Below are 21,129 nucleotides of genomic sequence, written 5' to 3'. Positions count from 1 at the left end.
AAAATACACTTATTTTATTGCATTTTAGGCAATAAAATGTTTATTTTCTTATTTAAAAATGAATGGATTCATGTTTATTTGCATCTTATCATGTATTTCTAAAATTGCTTTTATAAGACTTAAATGGTTAAATATTTTTTAATCTGATTAATCGATTAAACATCAATGAAACGGACAGAATAATCTATTACTGAAATAATAGTAATAGATTATTAATATAATCTAAAACCGCCAAGTTTGTTTTTTTGTTTCTATCCTTCTTGCCTGCTGATTTTATACCAGATTGTTAAATAGTACTGCTGTTGTTGTTGTCTGTCAGGTTGTCATGCTGTTTTGTAATTAATATTAAAAAAAAATTAGGATATTATCCCACACCTACATTGTAATGTTTGTCTGAAGCTAAGTATTTTTGGTTTTACACATGTAGTAATTTATTAAACCAGGTTTGAGCCTTACTGAACTTTTTTGACTCCAGAATTCCTGTGTATAGCAGGGATGAAGCATTAAATGTTCAGATTATTGAGCTACATTTCACATCAGACTAAGTCAACCACAGTATGGAGAATGGTTATTTTGTTTGTGACAAAGTAAACCCCACCTTTATTAAATCGGGTTTGAGTTAGTTCGCTAACTGGCTAACTAACAGGCTAGCAATTTGACTATTTTTGGTTAACTGTTTTGCTAACTGTTTGGTTATTATTTGATGAACTAGCCAGCTAGCTAATCTGCTAGTTAGCTAACTAGCTAACTGACTAGCCAGTGTTATTTTATTTTTGAAAAGCTGAGTTTAGCTATTGTTCTTGCTTGTGGAGTCAATTAATAATTTAATGTAAAATCTGTCTGGTAACATAAAGTAAAATATAAAATGTCAAAAGCAACACACCTCATGTTCAAATCTGACAAATATTACAGTCCTAGAGCACACCAGTGTTTTTGTTTTCAACTACCAATTGAAAAAAGTTGGATAGAATTTTCTGACTATTGCATTAAATCAGATTGGATTATTAGAGATTTATTTCAAACATGTCAGAAAACACAAAACATCTTTAATCCTTTTTGTCAAAACTTAATGAATTTTGTGCCAACAGCTCAACATAAGAAAAATAAATACGTACAATTTACATGCAGTTTACAGCTCAGTAACACTTATATTATTTGAATAACATTGTTCTGCTTAAACGTTAGTGTCCTATTGGTGTAGCTGATGAAACTGTAACTGCTTAACCTGCTTTAAGCTCAGTAATGTAGTAGTACATAGTAAAATGCATAATGGCTTAAAATAATGTCATGAAAATATGAAGATTTTTAAATTATTTTCAGCTGATAAAAAAGGCCTTCAACCAAAACTAATTTACACAATTACTTGACAGTTTTTTTATACAGCTGAACATCAATAATAATGCCAGATTAATTAAATGGCCAATTTTACTTTATGAAAAAAAAACATTCTCAATCATCCACAATATGCAGGAACTTAAAAACAGTTTAGGTAACATTAAACTAATCCAAACAGACACATTAGTCTAGGGATTTTTTTTATACATCTTTGCTAGTAGTGTCTTTGAATGTGGACGTGGGCTGATTAAAAGCAACAACAAGCAGCAAACAAACATAAATCTGTTTATTCTAAATGTTTATTTGTATATTTAGAATATATAAAACCATTTGATCCACCTTCAAGTGAACCTTAAGCGAAGTTTTGTCCTCCCAGATGCAGGCTTGTGTTTTTCTGCATGACATGTTTAACTGCTGTGACCCATGAGTATTATCCTTCCAAAGTAATGCCGATTAAAATGATTACTTGGGGTAAGATATGATGACAGGAATAATTATTTTCCTATATCAAAATATTTTCCATAACTCTCTGTATTCTAAGAATCAGAGGGTTTAGATGAACAAGAGGAAATGAAAAAAGAAAAATAAGAACTAAATTAAAGCCAGAGCTCAAGGTCTATCAGCTTACAGGCTGAGTAATTTGGCATGGATTTAAGTTTTGAAATATTACATGAGAGGGGTATAATACTGAGGCAAACATGACAGACAGGAGAGCTGGACACAGATCGCTCTATATCATAATCATCTTTAATACCAAATAATCTTTCAATAAACCTTTAATCCGGGTGTCAAATCTCAGATCTTAGGAGGATACTTTATTGTATTCCAGATGTGGTTACATCTTTTAATCCATCCACTGATATATCAGGACTTGACAAGAGTGGTGTGGTTTACAAAAACATGAATTCATATCTGGAGAAGAGATCAGGAAAAAACTGATCAGATTTTAAATTAGATGTATGTTGTTGATCATCGAGGTTTAAAAATCTGATATTACAGCCAATTAATGATTTAAACATCAACCTGAATTAAAGAAAATACAATACTTTACATCTATTTTCAACTTTTTCTGTAGTTGGAAAAAAATAACTTCTAGTTTTATTGAGTCTTAAAAAAATGTATTAGATATGATTGTGTTTGAAAACAATTGAACAAAAACAACATCAACAGGATAGAAAAACAAAAAGTTTGGAATAACAAATAAGTGAAGAATGTAAGTAACGTCATAAAACTCAGAATTATGTTTGACTGTAGAAAATTCAACAAATGAATTTAAAATAAATAGAATTAAAAAAGACAAAAATCTAAACATCTGTATGTTGTTTTTTTTTTTTTACAGTTGCTATGGTTCCCCTAGTTCTCCCTCCATGGTCCGGACCAGGACATAGAGCTCAGCCAGTCCAACTACAGATGCAGCAATCACAGCTGATATCACCCTCTGAAACAAACACAAATAATAGTTAACAGATGCCTGTTAGGGACAAATTTAACTCAATAACAAAAGAACATGAGTAAATGTAGTTTCTAGTATAAACAGCTGAAATGTTTTGTTAAACCGAGGAAATTATTAGCATAAAGGTTGGGCCTGATTGAACTATTCACATGTAAATATTTCACAATTTGTCAGATTACAACAACAAACTTCAATTTATTTCAATTTAATGTGACAGACCAATACAAAAATTTAATAATTGTGAATTTGAAGGAAAATAATAAACTATTTTTGCCAGGTTCATGAGTAAAAAATGTTTGAGCAAAAACGTATACTAAATCAACATATTAGCATTATACTGTATCAACGTTCAGTCAAGCAAAAGGTTTACTTTTTCACATGTTGATGTAAGAATTATTTTTAAGCTCCAGATGCATCCTTTGAAACAAATGATGCACTAAATGCTTACACTAAATGATTTTGCATTTTAAGCAATAAAATGTTTTCTTATTTAAAAAAGGAATTGAAACCTAGAGAAGCTACTTCTAGTTTCCAAATCTAGAACAAACATAGACAGTTTGTTCTAGAATTGTATGTTTGTTCAACATTATAGATCAAACATAGAGAACCAAACTCTAGTTTTTATCAGAACAAGAATCCAGAGAAACACCCACTAGTTTATAAATTATGTACTACTTATTCTTATTAAACATGGGGAACCAATATGTAGTTTTATACTTTTACCTTTTTGTCTTTCTTTTGGTTTGTTGTTTCACTTGCTTTTTCTTCTAATTCATGTAAAGCACTTTGAACTGCCTTGTTGCTGAAAATGTGCTAAATGAAATTACCTTACCTTGAATAATTTGTTTATGTGTATAACGCAATGTATTTCTATTATTGTATAAAAAAATTATTGAATAAAAAAATCTGCAAAATTTGTCAATGTTTTATCCAATTAAATTAATTAATCATCAAAATAATTGGTATCATTTGGTGGTATCAGAGTAAAGGGGTATAAATAAACATGCACACCACAATTTCCAGAATTTTTTTTTTGTTAAAAATTATTTAAATCTACACTGTTATTAAAGAAAATGCAATAGCTACAATAGATTAGAATTCATGTAAGACTGAATGTTCCCTTACCGCTGCGGTTTCAGTAAATAAATACTGGCTTCCCATGTAGGAGCAAGCAAAAGCAGCAACTAAAGTCACCAGGAAGTTGAAAACAGTCACCACCACTGCTTTTACCGAGCGCACTGAGGAGAAAAGGGAATAAAACCAGTTCAAGTCACACAGTTTAAAGCCTGTTACCAACATGAAAAAGAAAGAATGTGTCACACACTGACCTTGCTGACCAAAATCTGCAAGTGTACCATTTCGGTTAATTTCCTAACAATAAAAACAGAAATATTTTTGATAAGAACTTGGATGCAGGCTTAGTTCAGCATTGCGTTTTCTCATCCATACAATCTTAACATGCACCTGAGTGTTGACATTACGCGTCATCCTGTTGTATTCCTCATTAGCCAGTTTTGCTTTGATCTTCTCAAGACGGGCCACTAACTCAGGATTCTGAAATAAGAACCAAAAGTCAGACTTTAATTTCATTAAGACAATAATGAAACTAGTTTTTAATTAAAGTCTCTGTGCTTTAATTTACATCTTGGCAGATCTTATTGCCATATTTGATACAGTTGATTATAATACACTGAATGATAGTTTAGAAAAGTAGTTAGGATTTATTAATGCTGTGGTGAAACAGTTTAATTTTACTTTGCAGGCTGAAGATACTTTGTGAAAAACTGTAAATATCAGCAAACAAAGATCAAATATGGAGCTCCTCAGGACTTCATTCTTAGTGACTGAAACCAATGTGGTTAACAATACTCACCCCAATATTAGTAACTTACAAAATAAAAAAAAATGGTATTGGCAAGTTAGGTTTAAAGAACCTCCTGCTGTTATGCCACAATGGAGTATTTGGTCATTTTATTTGTAATTGGTTCTTAGATGTGAAATGTATGTAATACAAAAGCCTATATTTTAATGTAACTTATTTCAATATAATAATTTTTTCTTACTTCTTTCTTTACTTTTAATCATCTTGTAAGGCCCATAGAGACGTGCATGGTCTTACTTTTTGAAAGGGAGGTGCTAAAATGTTATTGGTTTAAGATGTGGAATATGAGCTGCATGTTAGCCACTGCTATATCTGTCATCAATGTGTGGCCCTGAAGCAATAACATACAAAACATACGGAATAATATTCCAACAAATATTAATTATGTAGTGTTGGCCAGGTGTAGTTAATGTTATGTAGAGTAATGCTCTTACTCTGGGAGGCTTCACGACTTCAGGCAGGTGCAGTGAGCTGTCTTCCAGTAATTGATGAAGATAGAAAGGATGGCCTTAAAAATACCATAAAGAGTTACTTAATGTGCACTAAAGGATGTAATATTATTACTGAGCACCACAGTCGTGTTTCCGTTCACCTTTATCCTGAAGGTGTTTCTTCAGTTTCCTTGCTGTGCTGAAAGGCAGGACTGTTGGCTGTGTTTTTTTCAGGATCTCCTTCAGTTCTTCTTTAAGTCCTTCAGGCAGGGATGAGTCCGGGGTTCCCAGCAACTTTGTCACCCGACTTCTGAATTTGTCTCCAACAACAAATGAAGATGCCATAATGTTAATGAAGCTAATAAAGACTAAGAAGAGGATCGCTAAACGACACAGCTGTGTAAATCCTCAGTCCTGCTCTGAATTACGTACAAAGTGCCAGGAGACGCGCAGTTTGTATTAACAATTGAGGTCATTCAATGTTGGCTTTCGTCGAATACTAGGAGCTCGATGTTATAAAAATATACGCGGCCATGTTTGTCTTGTGACACATGTTGCGTTCTAGTTACCTCGGAAGTCTGAGCTCCAACCTGGGTTTGACGTCAGTTAAAGCGGAATTTCAACATAGCGATGCTCATAGACATTTGCAGTACCTCTTATAAGTCCAGTTTATAGTTGTGGATGCTACATGTAGCACTGATTTTAGACGCACTCTTACATGCGGGCTTTGTAAAGTAATCGTGTTTCTACCACGTCTTACTACTGCTGATGCGAGAAGCGGCCATATTAAAACGCAAAGCATGTCTTACAATACGTAACTGGGGATAGCAGGAGGTACTCCCAATTTATCCGTGGGAAATCTGACTTCTGAAGGCTTTCCAGATGATTTTTCCCACTGGGAAGTCGGAATTTCCAAGTTCTGAGTACAACTGGAACGCAGCAACACTCAGACCCACGTGACAAGTTTTATTTATTTTTTAATATATTTTAAATATAGAACCTTCTTGGGTTTTGGAAATAAACTTTTTTTGCTATGTTTTGTTAATAATGTCAGAAATACCATTTTTATCACCACGAATTTTGTTCGTTACGTTACACGTTAACATTGTTGGCGCATTCATGGTTCGCTCGTTTACCGGAAACTCCTTTCTGACAAGTTTGTGCATAGTTGCGTAAATTCATATAAGCCAATCAGTTTTTCTTCAGTGTATCAATATGAGCAATTTATAACTGCCTCAAGAAGCAAAATAATAAAAAAAATATATGCGGAATGCAGAGTTTAGCGGCCAGAATCTCGTTACTGCCACTTTATGAACGTTCCGTGAAGGCAGCATCCCGGTTTGTGTGCGCGTACGATCGCTCAGGCAGAAAGGAAAGATGGCCGCCTGTGCACTACGTAGAGGGCTGCTTAGCGGTGTCAGCAAATACAGCAGAAAACACTCCCATAGAATACTGAGTGTCACTGACATTAACATCAGCTTTGAGGTGTACAAGCCACGGTTACAATGCCGAGCCTGCGGGCTGCTTGGCGGTATTCAACAAAAGAGGTTTATGTCGTCACGGTAAGAGACATAGCGTCCTTCTGTCAAAGCTAACACACACACATACACACACGAGAGGCTGTAGCTAGGTCCGTCAAGCTTACTTATCTGGCCCCAGAAAAGCAAAGCTTTGGTCATTCTCGCAGAGCAGACTTTTGGATATTATGTACGCTAGGTGTACTATAAGGGATAATATTCGGCGTTAGAAAACAAGAAATCTGCTGATCGTCCAGTTCATGCTAGCTAGTCAAGCAGCCAGCATGGGTTGAGCAACAACTGCCTGATCCAAGCGCCTCCAGCCTGCTAAGTCAAATCATTGAATGCTGGATATCATGAACAACACCCCCACATATTTTATGAAGTCATCTTCTCTAGAAAAGTTGTGAGTTGAATGCAATCTGGAAGAATTTTTTAAAAAGCTGCAGATGCATTCTGCTAAACTTAATTGTTAAGTGGAGTCCGGATTGCAAATCCACTGTTGTTTTTCCTATCAGCAAACAACAAAACACGTTTAATGTGATTATAATAAGTTGTGCAAACTTTCAGTCAACTTTCCACAGTGTTATTGTTGCATATTTACTTTAAAAACGTTTAAGTCAGTTGGTTGTTTGTCTGTTTAACTTTGGCAAACACACCGCTTCCACATTGAGACAATGTCGTCAGTGGCCACTTGATTAGCTTAGCCTCTAAGAAGCTTTTCTGGAGCCTTAATAATATCCTAAATCTATTTAGTAAAGGCCAGTTAATTGTAATGGGAAGAAAACCGTTTTAGGCATGTAAATAATGCCTTTTGTATTTTGATGATGTTTGTTTTTGTGTGTTTATTTTTAAATACGTTAGCAATTATGTATTTTAAAAACAAACAAAGTAGCAACCATAATTGCTACCTTGTTGATATTAATTTAAATCTCTGCTTCCCTCGCAATATATTTTATAGTAAATTATGACTATGATGATTTCACAAATACCAGTGAAGTGCCTGGTAATGTTTGTTAGGATTTTCCCTTGTTGAGACTTGTGCATTCTGGCAAATCCAGGCAAAACGGAGAACTTTTAAGAGTGATAGGTCAATACTGGGAAGATAGACAACTGACTTGAATACCCCTGAAACATCAAATATGGTCAGTCACCAGCACTACCTTGTTAATAATGCAACTCAAGTTGTTTTTTATGATGTCATTTAGAATATAAAATGTCTGATAACATTTAATGCTTGTGAGGATATGCAGATGTTTTCTTCACTACGCCAGCACAAGGAAACTAAAGATTGTACCCTATAAAACACCTGATGGCTCTCTGAAAATGTTTGTGTTCAACATTATATGTGTGCAAAACCTGTTAAAAACGAATGAATGTACTGCAAAGCACTGTAGTACCTTTGGAGATTTTTCTGTTTTTATCAAATGCAAAAGGCATCAGTTTGTAGTGGAACATTTCTATAATTAGTAGATTATAGAAAATACCTTTCTATAATCTACTAATTGTGAACTGTAAGGAAATCATATCTATGCTGAGAAGGTCACTCTGTTGTTTTGGTTTAATCAGGACTATAATCCATCATATGTCACGAATCGAGAGATAAGAGCCAATTTAATCGGAACAGGGTGTGTTTTGAAAACAAAGTTTGGGATGCAAAATAGTGAATGGATTAACTGCTGAATTGACCATTATCAGACACAGTCAGCTCCGGAAACAATAAAACAAACATTACACTGCAGAGGACATCCTGTCATCCTCTGATAATCCTCACAACACATCTCACAACGAGCTATCCTCGTTATGACAGCTGTAAAAGCTTTCAAAAGCTTTCTGATTTGCAGAAAAGATGCAACAAACTGTTGCCTCTCTGAGTTATGTAATTAAACCACAGATACTTACCACAGACTTTCTTTGTTATGAAACATGTTGAAGTCTGCTTGCTTGTGCAAACGTTCTCAAGATCAGATTTCAGTTTGAGGTTTCTCTACAAAAAGGAATATTTTGCATTGAAGAAATTTTAGTAAGAGGGGTAAAGGAAATGTTGGGCTGTAGAAATGGAGATTGATGTTCTTGACTCTGCTCATGTTATTTTAAAACAAAATTGCCTTTAAAAGTCAGAAAAATGTTGCTTATTTCTGTAAAAGCTGTTCCACAGTGAGAACTGCTGGTATTGGCTAGAGTGAGTGTTTTAACTTCAACTTTCATCTTGTGTGTTTGTGTTGTTTTGACCAGATAACACATGAAGCTATCCTAACAAACCATGACCCAGCACATTTTTGTGTCTTTTGCCTCTCTTAATCCGGTCATGTGATCCAGGCTTACTAACTATTAATAGAAACGTTGGCACACTCATTTTGACTTTGACCGTTTTGCTTCCTGAACAGGTTTTGATGGGGTTGGCGCTGCTTCTGGGAGCTCAGAGCTGCAGTTGTGACTTGTTAGTTTAAGGAAATTGGTGTTTTTCCAGAAAAGTCAGTCGGTGTAGCCAGAAATGATTCTCGAAATCGAACGAAGAGGGATCCTGTTAACTTTATACATCACCAGGAGATGTGGGTGGGCTTGAGCCCCCTCTGATTCTGCAATAGCAACAGTTCTCCAGTTTTTAGTTACCCTTTACTGCTGTCATATTTTTGTTAGCTTACAAGGTGAATTTATGGGGGTTAGTGTCGTGGCATTTGTTTTTTAAAAGATGGGATATGTTTCAGTGCATGAGGTCATTCCAGCGCATTTTGCATCGGTTATTGGATCCGTTAATTGTTGTTAAATCTTAAACTTTCTTATAATAAATCATTTTTTTCTTGTTTAAAAGTACACATATTTTCTAGACTCTTTATTGGTTATTGTTTACACGCAATAAATAGCAGTTGGTGTTTAGTTTTGCACGTCACTCAAAGGTTTAGCAGCTGACCTTTAGCCTAGAGAAACTTAAATATAGCAAACGGATGTTTGTGGCTCTCAGGGGTGAGACAGGATTCAACAAACACATAAAACACACATTTTATTACATTACAACCACAAACTTTATTATATGTGGATAAAGTTTTCAAAAACTTCGATTATTAACATGTGAGAGCCCCCTTTCTGCTGATCTTAACATCAATACAGTGTTGGTTATTTTTGGATTAACGGATAAAAAATTGGATAGCAAATATGCTTAGAGGATTTTTTATAGGATTTGAAACTAAAACTATGCCACTTTAGGAGTTCTACGTTCAACATATTTACAGACAAAAAGTTTTTTTTAATCTGAAATGCAAAATTATTATTTTTTCTACAGTTTTGGTTTAATTACTGCTCTGAATATGTTGTTTTTTCAGCAAATGGCTTTTTTTGAGTCCGTATACTCCTGTTAACAACTGATTACTAGATTAATTACTTTAATAATTCATCAAAATTTATTTGATTAATTGTTTCAGCCCTTCCACCTACCCAGAAAAATATGTCGTTTCATACTTCCTTTTTTTTTGTTGTACTCCTCTCTAATATCTTAAAATAATAATACATCTTAACATATTTTCTGGCAGTATTTAATGTTTATCCTTTCATTTAAGATTAAAATCATTGATTTGGAGCTTGGCTCGTTTTTATAACCGTATTTCTCACAGCAAAATCCAGTTACCTTGTGGTGATTGTTTTTGCAATAGTCAAAAGCCAAAACCTGAAAGCAACTTACTGCGTGATATTAAATCCTCTCGTCCATATATCCCAATCATTAATCCGCCCCTTCATCTGTGCTGTGAAGATTAGCTTTCACAAGTGTGAGTGTTATTCACTCGAAGTGACCAGCTGTTATCGTCATCATCACTGTTCGAGCGTTGTGTGTTGAAGATACACACTCTGGTGTTTCTGTCAGGGCTGGGGTTGGGATTGGGCCTTTTTCTTTACGAATCAGTGGTTGTTTTTACCACACCTTGTGTTTTGTGGTTAATACCGACTGACTCGTAGCTGCGTGTTTGTGTCTATTTGTGTGTGTAACTGTGTTGCCTGTATTTTGGCAGGAACAGGCCTGAAGGAAAGATTTTGGAGCCTGTCGGTGTGTTTGAAGCAGTGAAGCAGCATGGGAAATATGAAACAGGACAGGTAAGGCTTTCTGATGATCCTCCAGCAGAGCGCGTAGCTTGACATGGCGGCCATTAGTGGCTGGATTTAGAGCATTGAATAGTTAAAACTTGTACACACATTGTTATTGATGTGCAAATCCATGTTTAAAGTGCAAAGGTGCTCTTAAAAGTTACTTAAGTAAAGATGGTACCAGTAATGAAGATCTCTTCATTACACTTCAAACATTTTTTTATAAATAAATCTGTCAGTCTTGTTTTTGCATGTGTAATCCCATCTAATCTATGCTGTATCTCAGGGATTGATCTATTTTTCTTTCCTTGTTGTTGTTGTCTTCTCAGCTATTTCTCCACAGTGTATTTGGCTATAGAGGCATTGTCTTGTTTCCGTGGCACGCCCGCCTCTATGACCGGGACATCACTCCTCCGGTGTCCGACAGGTAACCCCGCATTTCAGACTTGCTCTTAAAGTTTGGTAGCTTTGTTTGAGAGGTTATTGAAATAAAATTTCCTCCCGCAGCAAACCCGAGCCGCCCGGAGCCCACGGCTCTAAGGAGGTGAAGGGGAAGACTCACACCTACTACCAGGTCCTCATTGACACCAGGGACTGCCCTCACATAGTAAGTAGCAGCCATTTTGTTCAGCCTGTAGCTGCTGCTGTTTGTTTTTAAGTAAAACTTTGTGTATTGAAGAATATTGAGTCCAAACAGGAATTGTCAAATTGTTTTGGGTAAAGACACCAAGATTTGTTTGGTCATTTCTCTAAGACAATTATAATATTGTCAAGAAAAATTGGTTCTTTTAGTTAATCTAAAAAATATTCTTTGTTGATCTACATTTAAATAATGAACCAGAGGTATTTCTTTCAGCTCTTACACAAAATAAGCTAACAGAACGGATCTTGCTTCAGGTTAAAACACTAAGGATTTTCTCCACATGCATTCAGTGCATCATTAAATTATTAACACATAATGTAAATTAACTGCAACTATACATAAGAACATTAATAATACTGGTGCCTTTCTTACTGCTGTTTAGCTGCAGAATCTTATTGATAAGTTTACAGCTAGAAGATGTTTGGGCGAATGATGGTCGTCAGTTAAAATAGATATTTTTATGCATTTTAATAGATTCAGAAAGCTGTTTTTGATGAAGAATATTTGCTGATCAGTGAATAACCTTAAATTAATAACCATTATTTAAATGCTTTTTATTATTGTTCTGAAAGTTAAATCACATTAGACATCTTTGTAGCTGTGACACATTGTTGTTGTGCGTTAGATTTAATGTTATTGTCGCAGGTATTTTTCAAAGTGTATAGTTGTAAATTTGTTCTGTGTTCGACAGTCTCAGAGGTCTCAGACTGAGGCAGTGACATTTCTGGCCAATCATGACGACAGCAGAGCCTTGTACGCCATCCCAGGTAACCAGCAATACTGACACTCAAGGATCTGACTTACATATTTCTAATATAATGTTTTAAACAGGGTTGAAAAGGTAGGATTTGTTTTTATATGTATTAGCTGTTTGATTATTTCTTCAACAAAGCAACAAAATTCTTTTAGCACCTTGTAAATACTGTCCTTTCGACATCATTTTCTATAATTTGCCAACTTGCACATTTCATTTAATATTTGTGCATGTTTTATTTTGGTTTTGACTTGCTGAATATTAATAAAAATTGTAATTAACTTAAAAAGTCAAACCATTTTACTCCCTGTTTCATCCGTATATGAAGTAAAGCTAAACTGTGGTCCTTGGGTCTAGTCAACAAAAATAAAGATACCAAAGTTCATAAACTGCTCAAAGTAATAAATATTTAATCTAGGATACTTATTTGACCTAAAGTTACAGATTTGGAAACTAAAGTGGTCTAAATAAGTTCAGATGATACAAAAAAGCAGTGAAGTAGCCCATCCACTTTGCAAAATTAGCATTCAATCAATCAATCAATCAAATTTTATTTGTATAGCACATTTCAGCAGCAAGGCATTTCAAAGTGCTTTACATCATTACAAACACAGAAACACAATGCAACATAGAATCAACAATCAAAACAAAGCATTAAGTCAAGTTCCATCAATAAATTTGTAATTGATTACATTTCAAATACAATTCTAAACAGGTGGGTTTTTAGTTGAGATGTAAAAGAAGTCAGTGTTTCAGCTGTTTTACAGTTTTCTGGAAGTTTGTTCCAAATTTGTGGTGCATAGATGCTGAAAGCTGCTTCTCCTCGTTTGGTTCTGGTTCTGGGGTGCAGAGCAGACCAGAAGCAGAAGACCTGAGAGGTCTGGAAGGTTGATACAACAACAGCAGATCTTTAATGTATTGTGGTGCTAAGCCGTTCAGTGATTTATAAACTAACAACAGTATTTTAAAGTATTTTTAGCATTGTGTTTTTAATTTTTGTCAGGAAACTATAGATAACAAGACTGATATTGAAGCAGCTTAATGGCTAAAAGTTATTACTCAAAAGCCCAGAATGGTCTATGATATCTAGGCCTATCGGGATAACTAATTTTGCTGGATGGTAAATTGTCCCAGAAATTAATGCGATAAACGGTAATATTGTTGTTTTGTGACCATTTTCAAGCAATGTAATGGTAATGACATAATAATGCAAGAACACATTCTTAAAGATCAATAACCTTTAAATTCTAACAAATCTAAAATTTAACGTTGGAATCGGAAGACATGTTAAATATCCAAATAAACAAACACAGGGGAAAAAATGAATTATGAGTCTCTGTAAACAAAATTGTCCTTAAAAAAAGGTCTAGTTGAGACCAAAACACCAGACTGAATCATTTTGTCATCCAGTTTTTTGTAGAAAGAAAAAATAATAAATTATGCTGATACAAATTATTGAGCTTGCTTTAATCTACCATGCAATTAATTGAGGGGAGTTGGACTGAATCTGTGATTTGATTTAATTTACTTGCATGTTTAAACGGAGCTCTGAAGTTTAGGCTTCCTACTGTTGTGTGTTGCTGTCATGTGACCGTGTGTGTTCATGTGTTCGTTCCTCCTCCAGGTCTGGACTATGTGAGCCACGAAGACATCCTGCCTTACAACTCAGCAGAGCAGGTCCCAATCCAGCATGAACTGTTTGAGCGCTTCCTCATGTACAACCCGGCAAAATGTAAACACTCACTGTCTTCTTCTGCTTTCAGCATCAGACTTCTCTCATGTTCACATTGAATGCTAAATCACTGTGACAGCTTTGAGTTGAATCAGAAAAGAGAAGCAGATGTAAAGGTTTTTCCTCTATAACAAGGATCTTTGGACCTTCTACAGTGGCTCATCATGAATTTGACAAAAAGAAATAAACAACTAACTAATGTATTTAAGTAAAGATGTAATAACAAATGCAGGTTGTAGCAATTTTTCAGATTTTTTTTAATGGAATAATTGCAATGATTTGAATGACTCCAAAAACAACCAGTAATATTTTTAGGTGTTTGTTTTTGTCATTAGGTTGAAAATTATATGCTTCTTCAGAATCAGCTTTTAAAATGTTGACTTTGATATTAGACATCAGGTAAAAATATAGAAACTTCAGTTTTATAACATTTTCTACAAATATTCAAATAAAATAAAAAATGAAATGATGGTTCTTTAAGCGTGAGAACACATTTTCTACAGTAGCTATTTATCAAAAATTATAAGCAGACTTTATTTTCCTAGATTCCTGTTCTAGAAAACTGATGGCCGCCTCCTTGTTTGTTTTAGTGACTGTAGATTTAGAATCTGTGCATGTAGGTGTTATAAACTAAAGTAAATTTCAATAAGTTAATGGTAAATTTGTGTTTTTGTCATCTTCACACCTTAGCTCCCCCATTTACACCCAGAGACACCCTGAAGGCCTGGCAGGAGAAGAACCACCCCTGGTTGGAGCTGTCTGACGTCCACAGGGAGACCACAGAGAACATCAGGGTCACCGTTATCCCCTTCTACATGGGAATGAGGGTGGGTCCATCTGCTCAGAGCTCCTCAGTATGTCAGTCTCATCAAGGTGTTGCGATCGCAATTATTAAATCAAACTCATCGTTCGATAATCTTACCATTTTCACCAGTCATTGTGGCTTCTCTGCTAATCTGACTGCAACGTTTTCTGTATTTCCTTCTTTTCTGACCAACTCGACTTAATTTTGACCAATCCTCATATCCCTCTTGTAATTTAACTTCCTGTTTCACATCTCTTGAAAACCGAACCTGCAAGATGAAAACATGTAACATTTTACCTTTTTCCCCTTTCTGTTGGCAAACTCAGTTTCATTTTGGACCTTATCAAGATTATGAATGTTTTAAAAGAGCCAGTTGTGGCAGAAAGTATTGATAAAACCCATTAAGAGACTCTTAATATATTAATAAAAAGCTCTGTCTGTATTCAGTGATAAATTAAAGTGAAATAATGTTTCACATTTTTTCACACTGATGTAGTTTTGCAGCGTATAAATGAAAACTGCTTTGATTAAATTGATGAAATAATATTAAACACACAACTCTTATCTTTAAGGATCTATTTATGGGACTTTCTAGAGTCTAGGGACACGTAAAAAGCTATTTTGGGCCAGATTTGGCAACCAGACCTTCAGTTTGACACATTCAGTTCATTCGTTTGCACTTTAACTCCTCCTCGGGACTTAAGGCAACTATTTCAAGAATGTACTTGAAAATGGTTCTTGTACTTTAAATATTGGCTTTGTTAACTTTGGCAAAAAATGTGCAACTTTGACCACAACGTTTAGAAAGCAGTGCCACAACATCAGTAACTTTATGCCTTAGCAATCACAAAGAAACATGGCAACGTCCTGGAGGAACTGATCTGTTGTTTTCTTTCTACTGAAAATCTAATGATTTGTTTTTCTGGTTCTCAGGAGGCCCAGAACTCCCACGTGTACTGGGTGAGTTACATGCAGTGTTGGAAACGACGACAGCTTCAAGTGAACAGTTTGAACATGTGTTGCCTTCCTGCAGTGGCGCTACTGTATCCGCCTGGAGAATCTGGGTAGCGAGGTGGTTCAGCTGAGAGAGAGGCACTGGAGGATCTTCAGCCTGTCGGGAACCCTGGAGACGGTCCGGGGCCGAGGCGTCGTAGGCAGGGTGAGTAACCGAGCAGCGTGCTTTTATTTTGAAGGGGTAGGTGTATCTGACCTAGAGGTCTCTTTAAAAGCAAAACGGTGTCCAAATAAACAGAAAAGCGACAATTACGGCCCTCCTGCTGCTGATTAAATTAGAAACTACATTGGTAATGCAGGTATAAAAATACTATGACATTTATTTATATTGATCCTGAATCATAAGCTGACACAAAAATATAAAGTAAACACTCATTACATTTTGTTTTCTACTGCTTATCATGCAGAATATTATACACAGACCGTGTTATGGCGTAACACTGATCTGTCCTGTGAATTTTGTGTTTTTGATTTTTGTGCCAACTTAGGACAAATGATGAAATTTAGTTATTGTGCCAATTTCTACAAATTTTTACATTGCTACAAATGTGGTAATGTTGATTAATGTGCTCTGTTCTAATCATGTAGCTAAATTATAAAAAGTATAAGAATATTAACTGTTGTATCTACTCTGACAGGCATTTAACACAGGAAGCTCATATTCTGCATACAGAAGTTTAAAACCAGCGCTGTCTTCATACAGCTACACCTCAAAAAATTTGTACATTTTGAAAAAGATCGGGGGGGTTTTATCACTTATTTCAGGTGAAACTTGATTCATTCACTATATGATGAATCTTTCGTATTGAGATTCATCACATAGTGAAATATTTCAAGTCATAGTTTCCTGTAATTTTGATGATTAAAACGTGTTTAAACCAAGTGGGAGTGTTCAGTTTAGACCCAGAGGTTAACCCAGAGGTTTTCTTCAAGATCAGAATAAACGTCAGCTGTTTTTTAAAAATTTTTTATTTATTTTTTATTCTGAACCTGTTATTGTACAGCTATTATTTACCATGGATAAAAATAGAGCATGCGTGTGTGTCTGTGTGTCTTCATTGTTTCCTGTTTACAGTGTTTCTGTGTTTGTGCTTACAGGAGCCTGTGCTATCTAAAGAGCAGCCAGCCTTCCAGTACAGCAGCCATGTGTCTCTACAAGCGCCAAGTGGTCATATGTGGTGAGAACGCTGCTCCACACGCTGCATTTGCAGTCTCAGCATACACATACATTGTCCTGTTGTTTTCAAGTTTCAACCATTCAACCCAAACAATCAGATGAAAGAAAATGAAGTTTGGCACTAGGCCTAGTTTTAAAAACTGAGTCCATGCCACAAAAACCATCTTATTTAGATGATCTCTACTGGTTTTGATGGATTGATTGGTCATATGTCCAACCAGAATGATGCAAACAGTTTGTTGATGACAGGTTGAGTTGCAACTTACTAAAGGACATTTATCCAAATATCAGAAGGGATGTTTATGTATTTGAGCAGTTTGTGTTATTTTTATGCTGTGTGGGTTGGAAGAAATATAAACTCAATGCAGTTTATCTGTTTAAAAAATTACTGCCCCGCAGTCAGAGGTTGAAGTCCTTGATGTGGTTCGATCTCCGGTCTGAGGCCGTTTGCTGCATGTGTTCCAGTTCTCCTGTCTCTCTACTTACAGGAAATGTACTGGTTCAATAAAGACCCCTAGTTTCAATTTTTTTTTATTTATTGTCTTAACATTGTGTTTTGTTGTACATTATATTAAACATGTTTAGTTAGAAGGTAAAAATAAAAGTTCATAGTTATTTATTTTAACCTTTTTTGTTTATACAAGTCGTCTAGTTCAATCAATCAATCAATCAAGTTTATTTGCACATTTCAGCAGTTTGCTTTAAATCGTAAAAAAAACAAAAATACAGTCAGAAGATGCAGTCAACAATAGACACATAACATTTTGTCTGGTGACATTATTACACGTCAGAATATTTATCAATGTTTCATTTATAATGTTTCAAAAGTAGCTGTGTTTTAAGTCTGGATTTAAAGGAACTCGGTGTTTCAGCTGTTTTGCAGTTTTCAGGAAATTTATTCCAGATTTGTGGTGCATAGAAGCTGAATGCTGCTTCTATGCAGATCCAAGATCTCATTTACAAGAGATTCATGTTTTGATTAAACAAAATTACAAACACAGGAACATAAAAATCTATTTGACCCATTTAAATAGGCTAAAACAAGAGTAATGTAGCATTCATGTCATTGGCAATAATGGTTTCCATGTGTCTGACCGGAATTATAGATTGTCTACAAATGCGTTATAAACAAAGTGTTTGATTCTGTAGTCATTCACTCTTGTTGTTTTTCTCCAGGGGAACGTTTCGTATTGAGAGAACCGATGGCTCCCACTTTGACGTCAGGATTCCCCCTTTCTCTCTGGAGAGCAACAAAGATGACAAAGCGCCCCCTGCTGGCTACACATTCTAACTGGCACTGGCTGGCCACCACGCCAGTTCCCGACTGGGTCATCTCTGCAGTTGTCCTTCCTCTGCAGCCCTGCCTCAGCATTCAGTCAATTTCAGTCAAAAAGAAACTTTAGGAGTGTCGACATAATCCAAACTCTGGCTGTCAGGCTGCACCCAGCAGCAGAGTGGGATCGATTAAATGACAGAGTGGAAATTCACTCTGCTGTTCTGTGCATTCTTGAGACACGGACACTTGGGTCAAACATAGAATTACTGCAGATTTGGTTCTGACGGGCAATTACTGAAACACTGACCCGACTACTTGTAAGTGGGAGGATTTCCTGCTGAGCTTCTGGTTTGAGAAAATGGAGAGGGACTCAATTTGAACCAGTAAGTTATTTTTTATTTGCCAGCTGAAAACTGTTCATCTCTATGTTGTCATCTGTTTTGGGGTTATAACATTAATTTTACTTGGACCCTTTCCTTCTCCTCATGCTTTATAAGCATCAGCCTACCTGGTTCGGAGTTGTGTAAGAGTGACACAACAGTGAAGCACAGTGGACATCATTATTTCCTACTAAACAAGCATAAAAATAATGAAATGCACTGCATACAATCCTAACTTGATCTGTCATTCCTGTACCAGCAGAAACCTATCACAGTAACTTCTAGTAATTGAACCCAAAGTACATATTTAATATTTTCTAGTAACTTTCACACAGTTGGAAAAGAACCACCAACAGGGTTTGTGTTGCACAGCCATGTTAGTTCCTTTAGAAACATAAGTTATATTCCTGATTGTTTTGATTTCCATTAGTTGATATTGGAGTTAAATGTGGCTTCAAGTTTCTAATAATAGCCATTAGATAAATTGAATTGTATTGCAACTGTTGTTGCTGCCTTTACGTGCCTTTGATAGGTCCTCTCTTGTTTTTTTAGCTTTCACAGGAATCCTGGTGAGGTTTCTGCTCACAGCTATTTTATTCTGTCCTTGTTTGTCTAACATTAGACACACAACAGAAGAAATATTTAGCTGTAATACTTCGTACAAATTTGAATTGGGCTGATCTAAACACTATCTGTTGGACAGCATAGGAGCGGAAGGTGATGATCACTAAATTAGAAAAATGAAGATGTCCACTGTGATTTAGTGTTATCAAGCTTTGACAGCCAAATGTAACTCCCCTCCTGCTCAAGGCCAGGATTTATAGTCTTGGAATAACAGAAATCGCACCTGAGAAGCGGCATCAGAGGAGGACAGGTTTGAACTTTTGTGTTCTAAGAGACATGTTTACCATTTGATGGATGTCTTTGGGTGTTTTTAACTTTGAGAGGGAACGAGAGATGAGCCTAACACTTCCCCCTTAAAGTGAAGATAGAAGCTAACATTTCTACTTTAGTGAGCGATTTGAAGCAACTCTGATGTTTGAAATACTGTAAATAGAGATGTAATTAAAAGTAAAAGGAATAAACCTTTTCAAAAATGTCTGGATCACTAGTAAGTTTTTGTTTTCTGTGATTAGGCTTTTTCTCGTGTAGAAAATATGGATACAATGTAAAGTTTTTCAGTTTAAAGGATAAAAACAAATGAATTGTAAATGTTGAACTTCTGCTAGCAGTAGTTTTATTGTTCATCACCACCAGAGGTCAGTAGAGTCACTCCACAGGTAAAACGTTTCCATGTTTTTATGAGCCTCAAGAGATGTGCGTGCTTACTTTTAGGCAACTTAATAATAGATTTAAATCTCGTTCAAACATAAGTAAAGGAAAATGTTTACTAAAACTTAATTTTCACTTTATGATCAAGGAGTTAGGAATATTACAGATGGACATTAGAGGAGACTAAATGGGCTAATTAAAACTGTTAAAGTTGGAAAAAATTAGCTTTGGGTGTGTTTATAAAATTTAGGCTGCTTCTCATAACATTAGGTAAGTTTTTAGAAAGGACAATTTTACCAAAGTAATCATTGTGTGGCAGAACAGTAAATAACTTTTACATTTTGATAAAGTGCCATGTCTGTGCTCTTTTATTTTTATTTTTTAGCTCATTTATTTTGAAATGTTTAGAATCAGTTTCTATGCAATTTGCTTGACCTTGATTCATTTTTATCAACTTAAAAACGTGTGCTGTGTGTAAAAAAGAGATGTTAAATTGAAATTTTATATTAAATTATATTTATTTAATTTCCCTTTGGGATCAACAAAGTATTTTTCAATTTGAATTTAGAATTTATGTCGATAGGCTATTGATAACTCTTTTGCAGTTGCTATGACAACGTGCTAGTGAAAGGGATTTTTGTGTGTAGGTTATTTGGTTGCCTGATTTGCATATTTTGTGGGGAGCTTGTCTGTGCAACCTTTTTTATTTACTTGAGTGTGGTTGTGTGCTAGCTTATCAGCTAGCACACAACTTTATTTGTTATGCATGTAATTGTTCTGCATCTTTATTCAACAACACGTTTCAACAAAGATTGAGATTTGGGCTGGTTTTGATCAAGTTTGGATGTATTTTACATTTTTTGGGCTACTTTTCAGATCTGGCAACCCTGACTGAGGGAGCAACATTTAGTTTATCTAGATATAGAAAGAGTGACACTTTAAACAGATACTATGAATCTAAGCTAAGTAAATAAATAAAAGTTTGATGCCAGAAAAGAAAAGTAGAAATAGTGGAAAAAAAAGGTCAAAGGACATACGTTAATTTTGTCCAAATAGGTCCTTGATAAACACCATTTAGGAACGGCAACTTCATCTGGCCATAAATAGAAAGTCATAAGACTTTTGGTAACTGATTGGGTAGGGGGTGGAGTCACTAGTTACAGTAACCTGACCCTCCATTCATAAGAAAAAAAGTTGTGGAAAATGGCTAAGAGATTTGGAATGCTAGCCATGCTAACCACTCTGCTACAATATGCTAATGCTTGATTTTAAATACCAACTCTGTCATTCATTAGTTAATTTGATTCTGTAATTTTCTATTTCTGATTGATTTAGACCACAAAATAGGCCTAATGTGTGTCTGTCATTAAACTACAGGGAGACA

The 21,129-nt window shown here is 35.3% G+C and overlaps 2 protein-coding genes across 3 annotated transcripts; one reads left to right on the top strand and one right to left on the bottom strand.

Moving 5' to 3' along the window:
- Window positions 1–1,618: 1,618 nt before the first annotated feature.
- tmem199 (transmembrane protein 199) lies at window positions 1,619–5,675 on the bottom strand. Its single transcript, XM_005804516.3, has 6 exons — window positions 5,263–5,675; window positions 5,105–5,178; window positions 4,253–4,342; window positions 4,117–4,159; window positions 3,914–4,026; window positions 1,619–2,773 (listed from the first exon to the last, which is right to left on the bottom strand). The coding sequence occupies exons 1-6, from the start codon at window positions 5,444–5,446 to the stop codon at window positions 2,678–2,680; spliced, it is 600 nt and encodes a 199-aa protein (XP_005804573.1). The 5' UTR covers window positions 5,447–5,675; the 3' UTR covers window positions 1,619–2,677.
- Window positions 5,676–6,457: 782 nt separating this feature from the next.
- On the top strand, window positions 6,458–19,574 carry poldip2 (DNA polymerase delta interacting protein 2). 2 transcript variants are annotated; one of them, XM_023352049.1, is made up of 11 exons: window positions 6,458–6,663; window positions 10,626–10,701; window positions 11,022–11,119; window positions 11,200–11,299; window positions 12,027–12,102; window positions 13,714–13,821; window positions 14,512–14,648; window positions 15,560–15,586; window positions 15,660–15,785; window positions 16,739–16,818; window positions 17,994–19,574. In XM_023352049.1, the coding sequence occupies exons 1-11, from the start codon at window positions 6,479–6,481 to the stop codon at window positions 18,106–18,108; spliced, it is 1,128 nt and encodes a 375-aa protein (XP_023207817.1). In that variant the 5' UTR covers window positions 6,458–6,478; the 3' UTR covers window positions 18,109–19,574. The 2 variants fall into 2 exon arrangements, with proteins under 2 accessions (XP_023207817.1, XP_005804572.1); XM_005804515.3 differs by having other exon boundaries at window positions 10,620–10,701.
- Window positions 19,575–21,129: the final 1,555 nt, after the last annotated feature.

This window comes from Xiphophorus maculatus, chromosome 18, assembly GCF_002775205.1.
Source record: "Xiphophorus maculatus strain JP 163 A chromosome 18, X_maculatus-5.0-male, whole genome shotgun sequence".
NCBI classification, from domain to species: domain Eukaryota; kingdom Metazoa; phylum Chordata; class Actinopteri; order Cyprinodontiformes; family Poeciliidae; genus Xiphophorus; species Xiphophorus maculatus.
This window is presented reverse-complemented; position numbering and strand designations above follow the sequence as displayed.

Bases quoted from the DNA above. Each gene is read 5' to 3' on its own strand.
- tmem199 (XM_005804516.3), bottom strand. From the start codon at position 5,446: ATGGCATCTTCATTTGTTGTTGGAGACAAATTCAGAAGTCGGGTGACA. The intron at 5,179-5,262 runs GTGAACGGAAAC...GGTATTTTTAAG, and splicing joins GAAACACCTTCAGGATAAAG to GCCATCCTTTCTATCTTCAT. The intron at 2,774-3,913 runs GTAAGGGAACAT...TGTTTGTTTCAG, and splicing joins TATTTACTGAAACCGCAGCG to AGGGTGATATCAGCTGTGAT.
- poldip2 (XM_005804515.3), top strand. From the start codon at position 6,479: ATGGCCGCCTGTGCACTACGTAGAGGGCTGCTTAGCGGTGTCAGCAAA. The intron at 10,702-11,021 runs GTAAGGCTTTCT...TTGTCTTCTCAG, and splicing joins GGAAATATGAAACAGGACAG to CTATTTCTCCACAGTGTATT. The intron at 12,103-13,713 runs GTAACCAGCAAT...TTCCTCCTCCAG, and splicing joins AGCCTTGTACGCCATCCCAG to GTCTGGACTATGTGAGCCAC.